Source organism: Cyphellophora europaea (genome assembly GCF_000365145.1).
Source record: "Cyphellophora europaea CBS 101466 unplaced genomic scaffold supercont1.8, whole genome shotgun sequence".
NCBI classification, from domain to species: Eukaryota; Fungi; Ascomycota; class Eurotiomycetes; order Chaetothyriales; family Cyphellophoraceae; genus Cyphellophora; species Cyphellophora europaea.
In genome coordinates this window covers 1,085,408-1,104,479 of record NW_008481814.1, presented here as the reverse complement: position 1 = coordinate 1,104,479, position 19,072 = coordinate 1,085,408, and the positions used below count along the sequence as shown (strand labels likewise).

Sequence of the window (19,072 nt, the reverse complement as noted above, 5' to 3'; positions counted from 1 at the left end):
ATCCCGGCACCATAATCTTGCCAACAACGCGCCGTGTACAAACAAGTCGGATCACCCGGCGAAGCTAGTATTTGACTATCCAAACCCGCGCATAACCTTGGTGGTCGATTAACGTCACAAGTCTGCCCCGTCAAACCACACTGCTCACTTGTCACCTTTCTCGCTGTGATAAGATTTGTCCGTCTGCACTACATCTCCCGTGCCCTCCGGTCCTTATGCCCTGTACACTCGCATCCTGAGATCTGTGTCGGCCTGCTCGACAACATTCCCAGTGGCGGACCTCAGTGGATTCGGGTTCTCCAGCCACTACAGCCTCAAGTAGCTTCACCAGATCAGAAACTCAAATACGCATCGGACTTTCGATTGAGTCCGATATCGAGTAGCTAGACCCTTGCGGCTGAATCTCACTCGACCTCCAAAGAGAGCGCCGTACATCTACCTCCTCACTCACGAAACGCCTTTGCCTTTACCCCTCATTCATCCCACTTTGTCGCTCCGCGAGCAGAAGGTCGCCTGCACGTGTCCACGATGTCGGGCAATCCTCTCAAGAAGTTGACCCAGAAGCTGCACTCTCCGAACGGAGACGGCCGACATGCACGACATGGCAGCGCCGACATTGGGACGCCGAGCAGCCAAAGCCCCCACCGTCGAAGCCTCGCGCAGATCCTCCACCTAGACAATAGCAGTTACACTTCGAGTGACAATGAGTCCGAAACTAGCGACTTCGATAGCGATGGTCCCTCCAAAAATCAGCAGAAGCGACTGGCTACCAAGGCCAAGAAGAAGGAAGCCAGATCCAGGCTCTCGTTGGAGCATCGTGACGACTCGGAGGAACGTAGCAAACAGCGTCTTGAAGATGCCGCCAAAACAGAGACGGCGGACATGAGAGCAAAATACGGCGATCTGCCCGTTATGCAGTCCACGACGCGCGACTCCCAAAAGCGAATCGACATCAACGAAATCACTGATGACATGGTAAACCAGGAGGTCATCTTCCGAGCCCGTCTATACCACGTCCGCAACATGGGTACAAAGCTAGTCTTCCTGATCTTCCGCCAGAAGATCTCCACTATCCAGGGTGTCATGGTAGAGAGACCTGGCCAGATAGGTCCTCTCATGATGCATTGGGCGGAGCATTTGAGAACAGGAAGCATCGTCCTTGTGACTGGCGTTCTCAAAAAGCCCGAAATCCCGGTGAAGTCAGCCTCGATTCACACTGTCGAGGTTCATGTCTCGGCACTGAAGACTATTGTCAAGCGCCAGGAGCCCGTACCTTTTTCGGTCCAGGAAGCCGAGATGGTCGCTCTGGATGATGGGCATAAGGAGGAGGGCCGTCAGAGCCAGATCCCCAACCGCACGCGCCTGTCCAACAGAATCATTGATCTACGAACCACTACCTCCCAGTCAATCTTCCGTATCCAGTCTGGTATCGGGAATCTGTTCAGATCGACTTTAGATGACCAAGGATTTCTCGAAATTCACAGTCCCAAATTGCAGGGAGCTGCTACTGAGTCTGGCGCTTCCGTCTTCACTGTCAACTATTTCGGTCGGAATGCATTTCTGGCGCAATCGCCTCAACTTGCCAAGCAGATGGCCATTGCCTCCGATTTCGAACGCGTGTACGAGATTGGCGCTGTCTTCCGTGCTGAGAATTCCAACACCCACCGCCACTTGACTGAATTCACTGGTCTTGATCTTGAGATGGCCATTGAAGAGCACTACCACGAAATGCTCGACGTGATTGATAACACCCTGAAGGCCATCTTCAAGGGCATCTACACCAAATATCGCCGTGAAGTTGACGTCATCAAGCAGCAGTTTCCATCCGAGGATCTTGTCTGGCTCGAGAAGACGCCGGTCATTCCCTTCAAAGATGCTGTCCAGATGTTGACAGACTCCGGATGGTTGAATGAGGAAGGTGAGCCTGTTTCTCCGCTTGAGGACTTGGGAACTCGCGACGAGATCCGTGTTGGTGAGCTCGTCAAAGAGAAGTACGGAACCGATTACTATGTTCTCGACAAGTTCCCCAGATCTGCCAGACCATTTTACACGATGCCCGATGTCGATGATCCACGCTACACCAACTCCTTTGACATTTTCGTCCGTGGTCAAGAAATCATTTCCGGTAGCCAGCGTATCCACGATGCGCAGATGTTGGAAGACAATATGCGCTTAGTTGGCATTGACCCCGAAGATATGGCTGAGTATATGGAAGGCTTCCGATGGGGAACCCCTCCCCACGGAGGTTGCGGTGTTGGTCTCGAGCGTATCTTGTTTCTGCTCTTGAAGCTGGGCAACATCCGTCTGGCTTCTATGTTCCACAGAGACCCCAAGTCCTTCCCTCCAAAGCCTGTTGTTGAGAAATTGCCATATCCGGATGCTGACACTCTCAACCCTGTATGGAAGCGTGAGCGAGGCAGGGAAACCGCAGTTGAGGATCGTCCAATGCCTGCGGTTGAAGATTTGATTGCCAATTACGGCGATTCCACACACACCTCGTGGGGTGACGAGCGCTTCAAAGTGTGGCGTCATGCCGACACAGGTGCTGCTATCTCTTACGTCGTGGAAGGCTCCCACGCTATTCTTCCCGGGGATCCCCTCTGCGCGGAATCTCAATATTACCGGGTCATTGTCTCCTTCTTGCAGTGGCTCAAGAAGGAAACGCACCTCAAACCCATCTGGATCCTTATCAATACTGCAACCGAAGAAGTTCTGGGCGAGCGCCTGGGATGGAAATCTATTTCTTGTGTTGCTGAGGAGCGCGTTGATCCCAGCAAACACTCTGCGGAGTCTGATCCTGAAGTTGCGAAGAAGATCCGACAAGCACATACCAACGGTATCAAGATTACTGACCTAGATCACAAAGAGCCTGTTCCCGAAAGCATCAAGGAACGCGCCAATGCGCGTGTCAAGGACTGGCTCGGAAACCGCAAGGGGACTCAGATCCATCTGTCGAACATTGACCTGTTCCGGGACGAGAAACATAGACGCTACTTTATTGCCGAGGACAAGGAGGGCACAATATGCGGCATTGCTGTGCTGGCACAGATTGCGCCACAACGAGGGTATGGTCGCGTCATTCTTTTACATTGCACAGACACTGACATATGGCTAGCTGGCAAGCCAAGTACTGCCTCGACTTCCCCGGCGCCCCGTCCGGTACCATTGAGGCGGTCACCACGCACGCCTTGCGAGCAGCCGAGGCTCTGGGTGCTAAGTCTGTCACCTTTGGTGGTGGTGCTGCTCCACATGTTACGCCAGGTCATCACATGTCCGGCACAAAGATGAAGATGTTGGGCGCCACCTACGACGCAATCGTCAAGCAGTTCAACCTGGGACGCAAGTCCGAGTTCAGAGAGAAGATGGGTAAGTTACTCGTAACCGCCGCGCAGTACAAAGAACAGTGCTAACATGACGCAACAGGTGCCAGACCAGACCCCCAGTTCATCGCTTGGCCACCCCGTGGTCTGGGCCGCAAAGGCATCAGCGCCGTAAGTCAAGCTCAGAATACCCGTGGTGCCCTCAAGTACTAACAACTAGCGTGCAGATCATGCACTTCTTCCAGGACGAGTAGAGCTCCACGACGGAGAAGCTACTGCAGACGGCGCTGTCCAGGTTTGTGCCAGAGTCCAAGCGCAGCCACTCCAGGAAGAGAAGAGGCCACGACCCGCGCAACTCGGCCCATCGTCCTCGTTCGAGCGGCGGTGGCTCGGTTCGGCGTGGTGGCAGATGGAGCCTTGCGGCGCTGATGTGCCTCTGAGGTTCACATGGGCTACTAGAATCTTGGCCAGGGCGACGCGCAACAACAACAACACAGGGAGGAGAGGAGTGATACGCACAGAAAGCGGAGCACAATAGAGAGAGACGATGGACCACCGCCGACGTCCCCGAATCCATTATTCCCCCCAGCGGAGCCTGACCCACAGAGAAGAAGACGGCCAGGGTAGCCAGCCCAGCCGCTTCACGGCTGTTGGAAAAACCGCGCCAGCTTGTTGGACGCTGAATGAACTTGCTGGAACAGTCTTAACGAGTCAGAATGAATGCAAATGATTCCATGCCCCCTACTATAGCTACACCGGAAGGAAGGTCTGAGCCAGTGTTGGCTTCACTTGACTCGAACTTTTTGATCTTTGCAAGGTAAATTTATATTGCTCGGATTCGCGCATCTACGTAGCTTTCGTCCTGCTGCCGCGAGGACCCCGTGTGAATGAATGAATAATGAACAGTACCAAGCAAGCATGAGTGTTAAGGTCAGATTCCGATTCCCACTCACTGAGCATGCAGGAAATCACATGTTGTCTGCGTCTGCGTCTGCGTAGGAGTGTAGTAAGCTAGACAAATAAGCGACTTCGGGGCGAGGGGCGGGCACCCCAGCAGCACTGGCGACATGTAAGGGCAAGGCGAGCACATAGAGAGATCTGGAGCTGGAGCTCAAGGTGCGACGAAGTGTTTGGTTTTTGAACTTTTCATCATTCGATTCCATTGTCTATGCTATTACTGAACGCAAAAGCATGAATGTCTTGGGAGTATCTTGGGAGAGCGCTGACCGACCCGGAGGATCGTCAGCAGGGATATCACCGCTACCAATCAATTATTTCCATCAAAAGCCGGGAAAGACACCAGGCGCCACGTAAGACCGCTCTTCCCTCTCTATGCGAATTGAGCACCGAGACCAGGAAAGGGTTCATGCATGTCATCTCGCATCAATCGCTTAGTCGACCTCCTCCATGGTGCTCTCACCAGCTTCGGCGGCAGGAGCATCCTCTGAGGCCTTCTCCTCCTCGGTCTCGGCATCCTCGTCAACGTTGAGACCAAGAGATACGAGCTTGTGGATGCGCTCAGCAAAGCCAGCAGGCTCGTCAATGGTGAAGCCGGAGACGAGTAGCGAGGTCTCGAAGAGCAGCTGTGTAATTGACTTGACGGTGCGGTCGTTCTCGCCATCAGCCTCAACCTTGCGCTTCAGCTCGCGGATGATTGGAGACTTGGGCGAGATCTCGAAAGTCTTCTTGGAGGACATGTACGAGGACATGGAAGTGTCGCGAAGAGCCTGAGCCTTCATGATACGCTCCATGTTAGCAGACCAGCCGAATTGACCAGTGCGGATGGCGCAAGGAGAGCCGATGAGCTTGTGGGAGACAACGACCTTCTCGACCTTGTCGCCAAGGATGTTCTTGAGCGACTTGGCAAGCTCTTCATACTCCTTCTCCTCAGCCTCACGCTCCTTCTTCTCATCCTCAGTCTCCTCGAGCTCGAAGTCCTTGGTGATGTCGACGAGCTTCTTGCCATCAAACTCCTTGAGCTGAGTCATGGCGTACTCATCGATAGGATCAACGAGGAAGAGAACCTCGAAGCCCTTCTGCTTGAGGGTATCGAGGAAGGGAGACTTCTCAACGGCCTTGATGGACTCGCCAGTGATGTAGTACATCTGCTTCTGGTGCTCCTGCATACGGGTTACATAGTCAGTGAGAGAGGTGGACTCCTCGCCGGACTTAGTAGACTGGAAGCGGAGGAGCTTGGCCAGAGCTTGACGGTTCTGGGAGTCCTCGTGAATGCCGAGCTTGATGTTCTTGCTGAAGGCAGAGTAGAACTTGTCGAACTGCTCGCGGTCCTCAGCAATCTCAGTGAAGAGCTCGAGGCACTTCTTGACGATGTTCTTCTTGATGACCTTCATGATCTTGTTCTGCTGGAGGGTTTCGCGAGAAAGGTTCAGAGGCAGATCCTCGGAGTCGACGACACCTTTGATGAAGCTAAGCCACTCTGGAATGAGATCGGTAGCATCATCAGTGATGAAGACACGGCGGACGTAGAGCTTGATGTTGTTCTTGGTCTTCTTGGTCTCGAACAGGTCGAAAGGAGCGCGCTTGGGCACGAAGAGGATGGCGCGGAACTCAAGCTGACCCTCAACTGAGAAGTGCTTGACACCAAGGTGATCCTCCCAGTCGTTGGAAAGAGACTTGTAGAAGGATGCGTATTCCTCAGTGGTGATGTCGGTGGGGTTTCGAGTCCAGATCGGCTTGGTCTTGTTGAGCTCCTCTTCCTCAATCTTGGACTCCTTGACTTTCTTGGTCTTGGGCTTCTTCTCCTTGTCTTCCTCGTCGTCATCGACTTCCTCAATCTTGGCCTTCTTCTCATCGTCATCCTCGACCTCTTCTGCATCCTCGTCGGGGACCTCTTTCTCGGTCTCCTTGAGGACGTGCAGGTAGATAGGGTATGAGATGAATTCGGAGTGCTTCTTGACAACCTCCTTGATCTTGGCCTCGTTGAGGTACTCGGTCTGCTCATCCTTCAGGTGCAGGATGATCTTGGTGCCGCGGCCAAGCTCAGGGCCCTCGGTATCCTGAATGATATTGAAGGTGCCGCCAGCGGACGACTCCCATACGTACTGCTCATCGTCGTTGTGCTTGGAGATGACTGTGACCTTGTCGGCGACGAGGTAGGCAGAGTAGAAACCGACACCGAACTGGCCGATCATGGAGATATCAGCACCAGCGGTGAGAGCCTCCATAAACTGCTTGGTACCCGAGCGGGCAATGGTACCGAGGTTATTGACTAAGTCGGCCTTAGTGAAACCAATGCCAGTATCCTGGATGGTCAGGGTCTTGTTCTCCTTGTCTGGGATGATGTCGATGCGGAGGTCTTTGCCCGAGTCAAGCTTGGAGGGGTCTGAGAGAGCTTCATATCTGATCTTGTCAAGGGCATCTGAGGCATTGGAGATCAGTTCTCTCATAAAGATCTCCTTGTTGGAGTAGACAGTGTTGATGATGAGGGAGAGCAACTGAGAGATCTCAGCCTGGAACTCGAAAGTTTCGGTCGACATGATGGCGGTGATGCGTGCTTTGGAATTGATTGAGAAGCAGCTCTGGAGGATACAAGTTAGCGACTGATTTATGCTTTCGATGATTGTTTGCAGGTGCGAAGTGAGGTTTGCGCGACCGAAGATTCTGGAATCAACGAGCACATGCCAGTCAACCAAGCGGTCCGGCAAGGCTGCAAGGTCAAGCCGCAGACGAGATGGAGACAACAGTTCAGAGCACTTACAAGTGGAGAGAAGGATACTAGGAAGCAAGAGTTAGATCTCTATGCGACTTGATGAGTATGAAGAGGTGTGAAGAAGCAGAAATATGGCTAGGCCTGACTGCTGCGATGGAATTTAATGGCTTCAGAATTTCCATGGACGTAGAAGGTCATGGAAATGCAAAGGGTCCTTTGGCCCCCACAAGTGCCTGCATAGCAACCACTACGCAGCCGTGCTAAACCATTTTGGGATCAGTTCAGCCTCGTCTGCCTGGCGGAGCGCGGAGGCCGAGAGGTGACTGTTGCGACGACCACAGGCAGCGCTCAGTCAGGCTTGGGTCGTTTCTCGGACAGCCAAAGAGGTAGAGGCGTTGGTGCCCGAAACTTGTGGTCCAGCATGATATGTGCAAGCCGAATGATAATGTATTCTAAGCAGCCAGATCATCGTAGAGTTTGAACCACGCTATCTTCAATTCTTTTCATCTTAGATCGATGTGCTTGCTTTTGGGCACGATCACTTCTATGACCCGTAACCACAATTTCAACAGCCTGGTATTTCACGGGTAAGCCTTACTCTACAACCGTGCGAGTCTATGTGCTATCTTGCCCAATGTAGCCAAGCGAGCCGATGCTCCTGACCGCAAACCGTCCTACCATGGTAATGCATGCAAATGCCCCGATGGAGGCACAAACTTACTGTAGGCCCCAATCAATGAAGCCACACCAAAATCAACGTCAACGTCGTCGTCCGGGTCTCATAATGGTGAATATCACGTCAAATCCAGCAGGGCGTCACTCCGAGGTCTGGGAGTCTGCGCTACTGTTCTCGGCGGCGAGCTTCTTTTCCACGGTGGCCAATTTATCTCGCGTGTCTGCCAATTCCGCCTGCAAGCTTTTGATGTACACGATAGCCATTTCGACTGTACTCGCTTTGCTTGCTCCCTGAGCATTGGAAGCAGCTTTGCCGGCAGCGTCCGCTTCAGCTTCGTTTGCGCTCTTCTCCTTCTTCATCATAGGAGTCGTAATTGATGCTGGAAGCAGTGTCTCGATCTCCTTTAGAGCAACGTTGATCCGGTTTCTTCGACCTTGCTCGGCAATTTTGTGTGAAGTGCGCTTCGAGCTCAAGTTTTCCGCCAGTGCTTCTGGATACGACACACCCGGCAGATGGGTGCCATCAATGATGTTCTGATAATTTGACTTTGATGCCAGATACAATGCACTCGTCTCGGCTGACAGGTGCGACATACCGGGACCTGAACGATTAGCCCCAAACTCCGCATGGGACAGATTCCGCTTACCTGACGCAGGTACAAGAGGACTGATGCTGGGCGATATTTTCGGCCGGAGTGCTGGTGAGATGGCTGCAGACGTGGTACTGCCACGTTTCTTTGGTCCACGAGAGGTTCCGGGTCTGCTCTCGATCTTTTGAGGCTTGTTGAATCCGTCTGTCGACCCACTTTTCGGCAGCATGCTTGGCGGCGTACTGCTCGCACTGACTTTGGCAGCTTTGGATGACATAGTTGGGGTTGCTTGCTCTTCACCGGCCGGTCCAACTGAGCCAGGTTCCGACGCAGGGGGAGGCACGGGCGCTGCTGCATCAGGCAGCATCATATCTTCCATGCTGTCCTCTGGTATCACATCCACCGAGTCGGCGCCCGACCCGCTTGAGGTCTGCTTGCTCGGTAGTGACATGAGAGTCATCGGAGTGACGCCGTTGCCCGAGCTGTCTTGTCGAGCTAGACCAAGTCCTCGTGGGGACTTTTCAGGCGGCGGCACAGGAGGTGGACGCATGAGGGATTCGGAGAGAGGCTCGGGAGATATCGAATCATCACTACTGCGCGTGGTATTGCCGAGAACGTGTGCTGGAATGTGTTGAGCTGGCGAAATATCTGCGACCCTAGCCTGGCTGCCGCTCGCCTGATCCAGAGTCTCATTGATCTTGTCGGTGGAGAGATTGGTGAGGGAAGCTTTCCTTCGACGACCAGAAGGTTTCACAACAGGAGACTGCTTCACGCTCCTTGTCCCAGCCCTGGTGGAAACGCTTCCCTTCCGACGTTTATTACGCGGTGCCGAAGTTGGCTTGCCAGCTGAGTCAGTGATGCGATCAATCGGTGACGCTGTGGTTCTGGCAGAGCTGAAGGCATGCTGAGCCTCGATAGCGGGCGAGGTGAGAGGACTGAAAAAGTCATCAGCTGTGCCATACTGAGGCATGCTGTATGCATGAGTAAGAGGCGTCTGTGCAGGCGATACGAGCGGTGTGAAGGAGACCTGAATGAATTAGCTTGGCGCACCACCCGGTTCGCTGGTGACTCTCACCTGCTGGCGATCGAATATGAGTTGCCCGGTGCTATCGACATGCTGGCCATACTTGGCAGCGTGCATCTCAGAGCTGACAGGCGTCGGCGGGACATGGTAGGGATGTTGCATGTGCATTTGCTGGTACTGCTGTTGGAAAAGCTCAAATTGCTGTGCGTTATGCATATGATTCGAGTATGCGCCAGGGCCGCCCGCAGCAGGCATGTCGAGATTCATAGCTTGCGTGACTGTGAAGTTTGCGGGCGACGTGTTGGGCGGCGGGGCATTGGGATGCGAGAAGGCCAGCCGGCCCATAGGCGTGTCAAGGCCGCTCTGCCCATTGTCGAGACCAGCGAACTGGAACTCGGAGTCGAGGTCGAGAAATTTCGAGAAGTCATCGTCGCCTCCGACTCCCCCATTCATGGGATCATCTTGCATTTCTTGAGGCCATATCACCGATTGCTGGTCGTGCTCTTGCGGCATGTTATTACGAGAAGTGTCGGACGGTCGAGAGCCCGCAGGTGGGCTGCGGGAGAGTTCGGCGAGTGCGACACGGTCGTCAGAGAATATTCATGTCTCTTGGATCGAGGGGTCGAAGACCGGGCTCAGCGAAAGCCCCAAGTTCACAGGAAGTCTGCAGAGGCAAAGCTGGGCGCCACCGACGGCGGCAGCAGTTGACTGACGAATTAACGAGCGTCGAGGATCGCGAAGGACAGGTGAAGGAATCTGGTCGTGCCAATGACGAATATTTTGCGCAGGGACGTCGTCGGTGGAATGGTTGGAGGGAGTCGGACGGGATAGGCGTGGTTCAGGTTCGCAGTGGGGTGAAAGCTGTCGACAGAGGTTTACCCACCCACAGTGAACACCCGCGAACCACCGCGAATCACATGGCGAGTGCCCTCACTTGGGGGCGGAAAATTCGCCCTCGGTGCCGGTGCGGTGCACCACCTGGTCAATGCCCGGGATTACCGACATAGGCATTACATTAGCTGCAGACAATCTCCCACGCCAAACCCTTTCCACGTCTCGTCAAGGTGCCTTGCCCGTGTCTCCAGCTGCACTGTACTGCCAGGTGATGAGGCCTTGACTCGCAGTGATTGGCAGGCCATCTCGCTTTGACTCGATCTCCTCGAGAACAAGGACCCGGGATATCTTCTACTTCGAGTCGCAGTTCGACATCGGCCCAGCTCCAAAGCTTCTGCAGCTGCGGATCAGTGTGGTACCCTCCATCATTCAAGCTTCCCAAAGGGTCCCACGGACAAAAGCCACTCTCATCAAGTGGACCATTCCTTTTACCGCTACATTACCAAGCCATCCTCACACACTCCAAGGTTCCAGCACCTGCAGCCGGGTATTTTGGGCGTCTAGCTTTGCAAAATTTCTCTTCAACCGACTCTGGGATATTTGGTGGAGTTTGTCGTTTGGACTTGACTTGCCAACCGTGCACCTTGCCGCCAAACGGAATACGGGCGAGCACCAAGCGTGGGGGTTTTGCATTGCTTGAGACACTCTGACATGACTCTTGACAACGCTTCAGCGACCCAAGACTCAGCCCCATCCGATGAACGCAATCCCTTGAAAAGGCCCCGTCCCAGGCCTGTCATCAGCTGTCTCGAATGCCGGAGAAAGAAGGTCTGTTCTCTCCTCGTGCATAAGGTATCATGGGACTGACAGCCTGAAGTTGAAATGCGACCGCACTTTGCCATGCCGGCAATGCGTGAAAGCCGGGAGGTCGGACGTGTGCGCCTTTCAGCCGGGTCAGCTTCCCGAACCCCGGGATTCATCATACGATGACCCTACTCCCAAGCGATCTCGAAATGATCAGACACGCCCCTTGGCTGTTAATGGCGACGATGCTAGTCCTTCTGAGCAGGACAACGCCACTGTCACCATTCCGCACGATGGTCTGGGCATGTTTGAGAAGCTCCAATTTCGGGTTGCTCATCTCGAGACCTTGTTGGACGTTGATCACACTGTAGGTACAGTCCAACGCAATCTGGCTGATCGTGGTGGTGTCAGGCGTGACCGGCCAGAGGCAAGTCAAGTCGCACTGCCACAACCCGCCATTAGCCGTCACCGCCTGCCGACCACAGTCTTTCCAGACGCTGCCTTCTTTATGCGAGGCTTTGCTGCACAAAACTCGGAAGATCCGAGGATACAAAGAGTCGCAGATGACCTGCGATGTCTGCACTACTCGCTCAAGCAATTTCACAAGAGGCCCCATATCGGTTCCAATTGTGTGGGCTTCATGAACCTCTTGCCTTTGATTCCGTCTCGAGATGTGTGCTATTTACTGTCAGAGCTATATTTCGACAACCTTGAGCACTGCTTTCGAATCTTACACAAAACTACTTTTAACAGACAGTTGAACGAATTCTTCCTCGCTGGCGAAACAATACAGGATCTATCTTTCATCCCACAGCTTATGGCCGTGCTCTCGATGGGTGCGCTGCTCGGTACTCGATCCGAGTGTGTAGATGTCGCGCAGGCCAATGAGGGGCGCCTAATCCCAATGAGTATTGTTTACATCCAGGACTACCTTGATAGTCTGAGTTCAAAGAAACTATACACAATCCCTATACTGCAGACGAAGATGCTTCTCCTCATACTACGGTGGATGCGACTGGACAAAAACAACGATCTTTGGCGTCTATCTGGAGACATTCTGCGGCATGCCCTGATCATGAACATGGACAGAGATCCGAGCCAGCTGCAAGAGCCAACAAGCCCACTACAAGCGGAATTGAGACGGCGACTGTGGATGACAATCGTTGAAGAAGACCTCATGCTCTCCATTCTTAGAAACATGCCTTGCATGGTTCCAGACTTCACCTGCCAAGCTCCGCTCAATGTCGATGATGACGAGTTGCAAGACTTTGGCAAGCCCCCGTCCCCGAGACCTCAAGATGAGTGGAGCGACTCACTATGCCAGGTCGTACTCGCCCAGTCGGTGAAGGATAGGCTACATGCTTGTCAAGACCTTAGGTCAACGCACTCGATTCGCTACGAGCATGTCTTGGACCATACGCGATCGTTCGAAAAGATCCTTGAGACCTTACCCGCACCTCTGCGCTTCAGCCATCAAGACAACATAGCAAGCAAGGCGCCGTCGCGCTTGATGGCAAGAATGGAGCTAGACATCTCTATCAGACGTCCCCTGATGCATTTGTACTCACCTTTTGCGCATGCAAATAACGAGCGTGACGAGTTCTCTGAGGCCCGGGCTGGCTATTTGCAATCCTGTTTGATGCTTGATGTTTATCAGGACCTGTTCGATCCCAAATACTCGGAATTGGGTGTAGAACGTCCCGACGGCTACTGGGACTTCTTCTATAATCTTTATCGCAGTGAGTTGCATCAAGCCGTGTCAGGCATTTGTCTCGAGCTCAAGCGTATTTCGACTTCATCCCAACCAGATACTCCCATCCCGACTTCTGGACTGCTCAAGACTCAGACTTACAGTCGCGCCAGCCTCATTCATGCCATCAAGGACACATTAGAACCGATGGTCAGGAGGATCGGTCACCTTGGCGCGGATCTGAAGGAGCTCAGCTATCTGACCATCGTCTTCAACTCTGTCAAATCTGCACAGTACGATCCTGGCACAGTGGTCGAAGCTCTCGAAGATCTTGTTGCGGCTTGCAAGCTCCAGCTGTGCCGCAACAACATCCCGATCATCCAAGATCAAAATAATGCGGCAACTGATACGAGTGGCTGGACACCGGGGCCCGGGAACGATATTGCTTGGACTGATCTGGCAAACTTCCCCTTCGAGTTTGACTATGGGAACGAGATGAGCTTCGACTTATCATAAGATCTAGGAACGACGACAATGATGAAAGCCAACGCCTGGTTTTGTGAAACATCAAGAAGACTTCTATTCTGAAGCAACCGAGATCAACACGTCCGTCACGCTGAGATCACCGGAGTCCGCCCATCCCACTCGCTGCTTTCGACGGCATCAAGGAGAAACCTTGCCACAGTCGGTGCAGATATCGAGGGCATGAATCCGGCCAGCTCGCCTTCATCACCCAACTCCTTCACAGCCGTGACTTTGTCTCCCATCAGAGCGCACGACCTAACCAGAACGAACCTCAAGCCACTAGTCTTCACCACCCCATCCACAGCATTGCCATCCGCAATTGTCTGATCCATGGCCGAATTGTTGAAAATCCAGCGCATTAAGAAGTTGTTGTTCTTGAACGACTCTCCCACTCCAAACAGAGACATCACAACAATCTTCGGAATGCTGTTCTCCTTGGCTACGGTAACTGCGTGGACTGTAGCGTCCGCCATAAACCGGGGCGGCGAAGTTGGCGCGGCCCAGGGACTGCCAGACTTTCGTGTCTGGCCGAGGGTTGAGACAATAGCTGAGATGGGGCTTTGAGCTGCCTTAGCAGCGCGTCGCAGGTCACTGAGCTCTAAAGGCGTGCCTTCGACGATGGTGAGACCTTGCGTTTGCTCGAATGAGGCGGCTTTGCGGACCAGGACAGTGACCTCGATGCTTCTGTTGAGCGCCTCGCTGACTAGTAATCTTCCTGTGCGCCCGGAAGCACCGAGGACAAGAACCGATGTTCTGGTTGTGGACATTTTGATGTTGCTGTAGCAATCTATTCGGCTTCTGGCGTGGAGGGTGTAAGTTCGGGTGGTCGTCAACGTTCTCGTGGTTTGGCGGTCTTTTTCACTTGACTGGAGCTTGGAGTGGTACTTATCTGCGGTACGAGATGATGTGGGAATAGTAGTGCTGCGAGCTCCAAGCGAGATATATGCGTACTGTACGGGTGGCCCTATTTATCTCCGACGTGTTGCCATACACTCGCATCTACCGTCGTCCTATCTGGAGGCTCCGGAGATGTTTGGCGAGATGGCCCCCATATGCGGATCCGACCAGCGTCCCCGCTTCCTCCGATCAAGTCCGACCCGCCATCTCTGCGCTTCACGACTGCTCCGGCACTGGGACATCCTCATATCGGGTTACATGGCCATTGTGGAAGGACCGAACAATCTTCAGACCGAGTTTGCGGTACCTATGTGATTTGTTTGCAATAATGGCGATGCACCAAAGCTATGCCCAGTGTATGCGCTCGGAGTTCCCAGTCTGCTCCGGTGCGATACTCGTCCGTACCAGGGTCAAGCGGCGCATCAAGCAACTTCGCCCTTGGGTTGCGAGTTTTGTGGAGAGACACATGCACCATGGGAGGACGCCTGACGCCTACAAACTCGTATAAAGAAGTCCGCTCAGTCCTCGGGTGCGCTGATATTCCAATTCGACAGTCAGCGGCGCACATTTAGTACATTCATACCTCTCAGCAAGCGTCAAAGCACCAACATCATGGAAACTATTGGTATCATTGGCGGCGGCATAGCTGGTCTCAGCACAGCCCTCGCTTTGCGCTCACAGAACATTCCCAGCGTCATCTACGAGGCCTCTACAGCGAAGGAGCGCTTTGCTGGAGGTATCATGCTCTCGCCAAACTCCCTTCACATCCTGGATCAGCTCGACATCTACAGCCGCATCCGTGCGAAAGGATGGTCGTTTCAGACAGTGGAGTTCACTGAACCTGACGGGCAATCGGTGGACAAGCAGTATCTTGGCTCGAAAGAAGTCTTTGGCTACGATGCACTTCGCATATACCGTAACACTTTGTTGCAGTCACTCAAGTCTGCATGCGCTGAACGCAACATCCCCATTCAATACTCGAAGAAATTCACCTCGATCGTCTCCGAGACATCCTCTGCCGTCACTATCGGCTTCGTTGATGGCACTCAAGCCACGCATGCCCTTATCGTCGCCGCCGATGGCATCCACAGCAAGGTCAGAACTGCGGTGATCCCTAACAGCGACCCAGTGTACACAGGCATTCTTGTTGTCGCTGGGGCTGTCCCACTGTCTGCTCTGGCCAACCCAAAGAACATGTCCCTCACTCAACCCCTGGCGGAGGCGGGCACCCACAGCCAACCCGCCTTCATCATGGCCCCGCAGAACCCTGATGCTACCGACTTCCTTGCGGGCACTCAGCGCCGCCATCCCGAAGAGGACCGTGAGGGTTGGGCCCGCATTGCGGCCGACCGGAAATTCCACCGGGAGTTCTTGCTTGAGGGCCTCGAGCATCGCAGCGAGCTGATGCAGTCTGCCGCCAAAGGAATCACGGATGAGAGCATCTACACCTGGCCCTTCTACATCTCGCCGAAGTTGGAACGATGGCATAGCGAGAAGGGCAGGGTGGTCATAATCGGGGATGGCGCCCACTCTCTGTCCCCGGTCATGGGCCAAGGTGCCAATCAAGCGATGGAGGATGCCTGGAGTTTGGGGCTGCTACTGGGAAAGATTGGCTCCGAACGCGACGGGGAGAACTGGTTGACTTATCTGGACAAGTGGGAAGCGGTCAGAAAGGAGACGATTGGGAAGTTGTTGGCCTTGACAGCGAAGATGAATAATGCTCGGGCGCCGCTCGAGGTCAGGGAGAAGTTGAGCAAGGACGAGGTCTGGACTGGAGAAGGGGGCGCCGAGGCCATGAGGTGGTTGTTCGTGCCACAGATAGAGGAGTGGGTTGGTCAGATAGTCGAAGGGGCGTCCAAGTGAGCACCGAAGCGAGAAACCGGTAGGTCTGCCAGTGATCTGAGGAGGGTTTCCATAGGGTAACCTCGATTCACCGCCGTGATCAATCCGAAGTCGAAATCGAAGCTTCGCCTCCGTTATGCACAACCTGGATACCTCACTGGCTTGAGCGTGTGCTCGCTGATTTTCTCGCCTCAAATGACCGCCAGCTAGAAGCGAAGGGTGTGAACTTGGTCTCGCTCCCTCGACCGTGCATGTTTGCACTAGTCTCTAAAGAAGGTATCTAGGCACCGTTGGAATGCAAGTGATAGGGGTAACCCCGTCCATAGCTGTCTTACCGAGCCTGGGGTGTGGGGAGATATGGATAGCTCCTTGGTCTCTGCTTTACCGAGCTTGATTTGATTGCACCACAAGCCTTCATCCACTACGCTGTAGACATCAATGCTGCGGATTCGCTTCCGGCCCTCGGTCAACCATAAAACCGTTTCGTCAGTACCTTTCGTTTGCAAGGCTTATACAGTGGCTTGAATGCGCCCGGGCACGTCGCGCCCGGAGGGAACCCAGAGGCCGAGCAACAAGTTGCTTACATGCTTAGGCTCATTTGAAGGCGGCGCTTCATTTGAATCAGCGAGCTTACAGTTAAAGTGCTGCCTGAGCACTCCAGGTAGAGCTATACCGAGAAGCTCGTGCATACAAACGGAAGATCTTCCTGACAACACAGTATGTCGTGGTTGACGCAGGTACCGGAGTGGCTATAGGTCAGCTGATACCAGATTCTGTTTGGAGGCGGGCACAGCCCTCGCCTCGATATTCGATATTGGGTTCCCCTCGCTATTCGAGTATCGATCTCTACGCCCTTTATCCCTGTCGCGGATGGTGCCGAGGGGACAGAATATGGCATGGTCTGCTCGGTGACCTGCCCAGATCCGCATGGTCATCCGCTCCACCTCCGCACAAGACTAGCCCTTACCCCGGAATCAACAACCGCAGATTTCCTCGCTCAAACACCGCAGGCTGTTGTGTACGCGAGGTCGTAGTGTACTGAATGAATGCAAGCTACCGGTCCTTTTCACGGGTATTGCTATCATAGCCTGGTGGGCCATCAACCTTATGGACCTGTGTAGTAGATTGGGGTACTTGCAATGGCTCCCAGGCGCTCCAATCACCTAGTCTGGCTGAACTGACTGGCCTCTAAGCTGGTTTCAGAACGGCACAGCACTCACGGCCAACTGAACTGTCAAGTATATATACCTGAGCCTCGACACCCTAACCGCAGACAACGACAACGGCCGTGTTCCTCTCATTCGCTCTTTACTGCACAACTTTGCAACATGGAAATGCTCAGGCGCTTCTTCATTTCACTCCTTCTCTGCACCTCTCTCGTTCTTGCGGCGGATACTGCAGCATGGAGATCCCGCAATATATATTTCGCACTGACCGACCGAGTCGCACGGTCTGAGAGTGACAATGGTGGCTCGGCATGTGGTAACCTTGGAAACTACTGTGGCGGTACATTCAAAGGTCTCGAGTCTAAGTTGGACTACATCAAAGGCATGGGGTTTGATGCCATTTGGATCACACCTGTCGTCAAGAGTAAGTTGCTCTTCCTCTGAGAGCTGCACGCTGACGGGGATCGTAAAGACAGCGCAGGAGGCTACCACGGCTATTGGGCTCAAGACCTATATGCAGTGAACGAGAACTATGGCACAGCAGATGACCTGAAGAGCCTTGTTGATGCTGCTCACGCAAGGGTAATTACACTGAAGCTCACTGCCGCCGCGTACTGACTTACCCAGGGCATCTACATGATGGTCGACGTCGTCACCAATCACATGGGACAAGGTGCGATCAGCGATAATCGGCCTTCCCCTCTGAACCAGGAGAGCTCATACCACCCTTACTGCGACATCAACTATTCAAATCAGGACAGCATCGAGGAATGTCGCATCGCAGGACTGCCTGACGTCTACACGGAGAAAAGTGAGATCCGAACACTCTACCAGGACTGGATCAGATGGCTCGTTGCCGAGTATGGCTTCGATGGAGTTCGCATCGACACTGTGAAGCACGTCGAGAAGGATTTCTGGCCCGGCTTCGCTCAAGCAGCAGGCGTCTACTCTGTAGGCGAAGTCTGGGATGGCAATCCAGAATATCTTGCTGGCTACGCATCATTAATGCCTGGCCTTCTGAACTATGCGATCTATTACCCAATGAACAACTTCTATCAACAGAAGGGCTCAGCGCAGGCCATTGTCGACATGCATTCGAGGATCGACTCTCTTTTCCCGGACCCGACCGCGTTGGCCACCTTCCTGGACAATCACGACAACGCGCGGTGGCTGTCGCAGAAGAATGATGTCTCTCTCTTCAAAAACGCTCTGGCCTATGTCATACTTGCTCGCGGAATCCCTATTGTCTACTATGGTTCTGAACAGGGTTACGCTGGTGGCGCGGATCCGCAGAACAGAGAAGATCTCTGGCGCTCCAACTTCAACACGGACGCAGACCTATACCAGGCCATCAGTCGCATATCTAGCGCACGTTCTGCTGCAGGCGGCCTGCCCGGCAATGACCACCGTCATCTATACGTCTCCAACAACGCATACGCCTGGAGCCGAGCCGGAGGTGACGTGATTGTTTTCACCACGAATACCGGCAGGGGCACGGGCGGACAGTATTGCTTCAATTCTCAGCGGAACAATGGGCGGTGGAACAACGTCTTCGGCAGCGGAGTGGTCACCTCTGATGGCAGCGGTAACCTCTGTGTGAGTATCAATAACGGCGAGCCTGTTATCTTGGTCGCTGGCGAGGGAGGTGGCGGTAGCACCACTACCTCTGTGCCCACGACTACCAGAAGCTCTACGACCTCAAATCCCACAACCTGTCCCACAGCGGTCGCGGTCAACTTCAACGTGCGCGTGACCACGCAGTTTGGTGATACGATCAAAGTGGCCGGAAATGTCGCAGAGCTCGGGAATTGGCAGCCCAATAACGCCCGCGCATTGGATGCCGCCGGCTACTCGACCAGCAATCCCGTGTGGAGTGGGGTAGTAAATCTACCCGCTGGGCAGACGGTGCAATACAAATTCATCAACGCAAGAACCGACGGGAGCATCAGCTGGGAGAGTGACCCCAACCGCAGCTACAGTGTGCCCACATGCCAGGCGAGTGCGACCGTCAGCGCGACCTGGCGGTAAAAAGAAT

The 19,072-nt window shown here is 53.9% G+C and overlaps 7 protein-coding genes across 7 annotated transcripts; 4 read left to right on the top strand and 3 right to left on the bottom strand.

The window, feature by feature from the left end:
- Positions 1 to 528: 528 nt before the first annotated feature.
- HMPREF1541_08219 (aspartate-tRNA(Asn) ligase) lies at positions 529 to 3,533 on the top strand (the record flags this gene model as incomplete). The annotated part of the gene is made up of 3 exons (XM_008722539.1): positions 529 to 3,065; positions 3,116 to 3,366; positions 3,424 to 3,533. The coding sequence occupies 3 exons, from the start codon at positions 529 to 531 to the stop codon at positions 3,531 to 3,533; spliced, it is 2,898 nt and encodes a 965-aa protein (XP_008720761.1).
- Positions 3,534 to 4,711: 1,178 nt separating this feature from the next.
- Positions 4,712 to 6,817, bottom strand: HMPREF1541_08218 (hsp90-like protein; the record flags this gene model as incomplete). The annotated part of the gene is made up of 1 exon (XM_008722538.1): positions 4,712 to 6,817. The coding sequence occupies one exon, from the start codon at positions 6,815 to 6,817 to the stop codon at positions 4,712 to 4,714; it is 2,106 nt and encodes a 701-aa protein (XP_008720760.1).
- Positions 6,818 to 7,806: 989 nt separating this feature from the next.
- On the bottom strand, positions 7,807 to 9,792 carry HMPREF1541_08217 (uncharacterized protein; the record flags this gene model as incomplete). Its single annotated transcript, XM_008722537.1, has 3 exons — positions 7,807 to 8,267; positions 8,313 to 9,282; positions 9,331 to 9,792. 3 exons carry the CDS (start codon positions 9,790 to 9,792, stop codon positions 7,807 to 7,809), a joined length of 1,893 nt encoding a protein of 630 aa, XP_008720759.1.
- A 1,032-nt stretch (positions 9,793 to 10,824) lies between these two features.
- HMPREF1541_08216 (uncharacterized protein) lies at positions 10,825 to 13,123 on the top strand (the record flags this gene model as incomplete). The annotated part of the gene is made up of 2 exons (XM_008722536.1): positions 10,825 to 10,941; positions 10,991 to 13,123. 2 exons carry the CDS (start codon positions 10,825 to 10,827, stop codon positions 13,121 to 13,123), a joined length of 2,250 nt encoding a protein of 749 aa, XP_008720758.1.
- A 95-nt stretch (positions 13,124 to 13,218) lies between these two features.
- Positions 13,219 to 13,899, bottom strand: HMPREF1541_08215 (uncharacterized protein; the record flags this gene model as incomplete). The annotated part of the gene is made up of 1 exon (XM_008722535.1): positions 13,219 to 13,899. The coding sequence occupies one exon, from the start codon at positions 13,897 to 13,899 to the stop codon at positions 13,219 to 13,221; it is 681 nt and encodes a 226-aa protein (XP_008720757.1).
- Positions 13,900 to 14,641: 742 nt separating this feature from the next.
- HMPREF1541_08214 (uncharacterized protein) lies at positions 14,642 to 15,892 on the top strand (the record flags this gene model as incomplete). Its single annotated transcript, XM_008722534.1, has 1 exon — positions 14,642 to 15,892. One exon carries the CDS (start codon positions 14,642 to 14,644, stop codon positions 15,890 to 15,892), a length of 1,251 nt encoding a protein of 416 aa, XP_008720756.1.
- A 1,307-nt stretch (positions 15,893 to 17,199) lies between these two features.
- On the top strand, positions 17,200 to 19,065 carry HMPREF1541_08213 (uncharacterized protein; the record flags this gene model as incomplete). Its single annotated transcript, XM_008722533.1, has 3 exons — positions 17,200 to 17,461; positions 17,510 to 17,619; positions 17,665 to 19,065. 3 exons carry the CDS (start codon positions 17,200 to 17,202, stop codon positions 19,063 to 19,065), a joined length of 1,773 nt encoding a protein of 590 aa, XP_008720755.1.
- Positions 19,066 to 19,072: the final 7 nt, after the last annotated feature.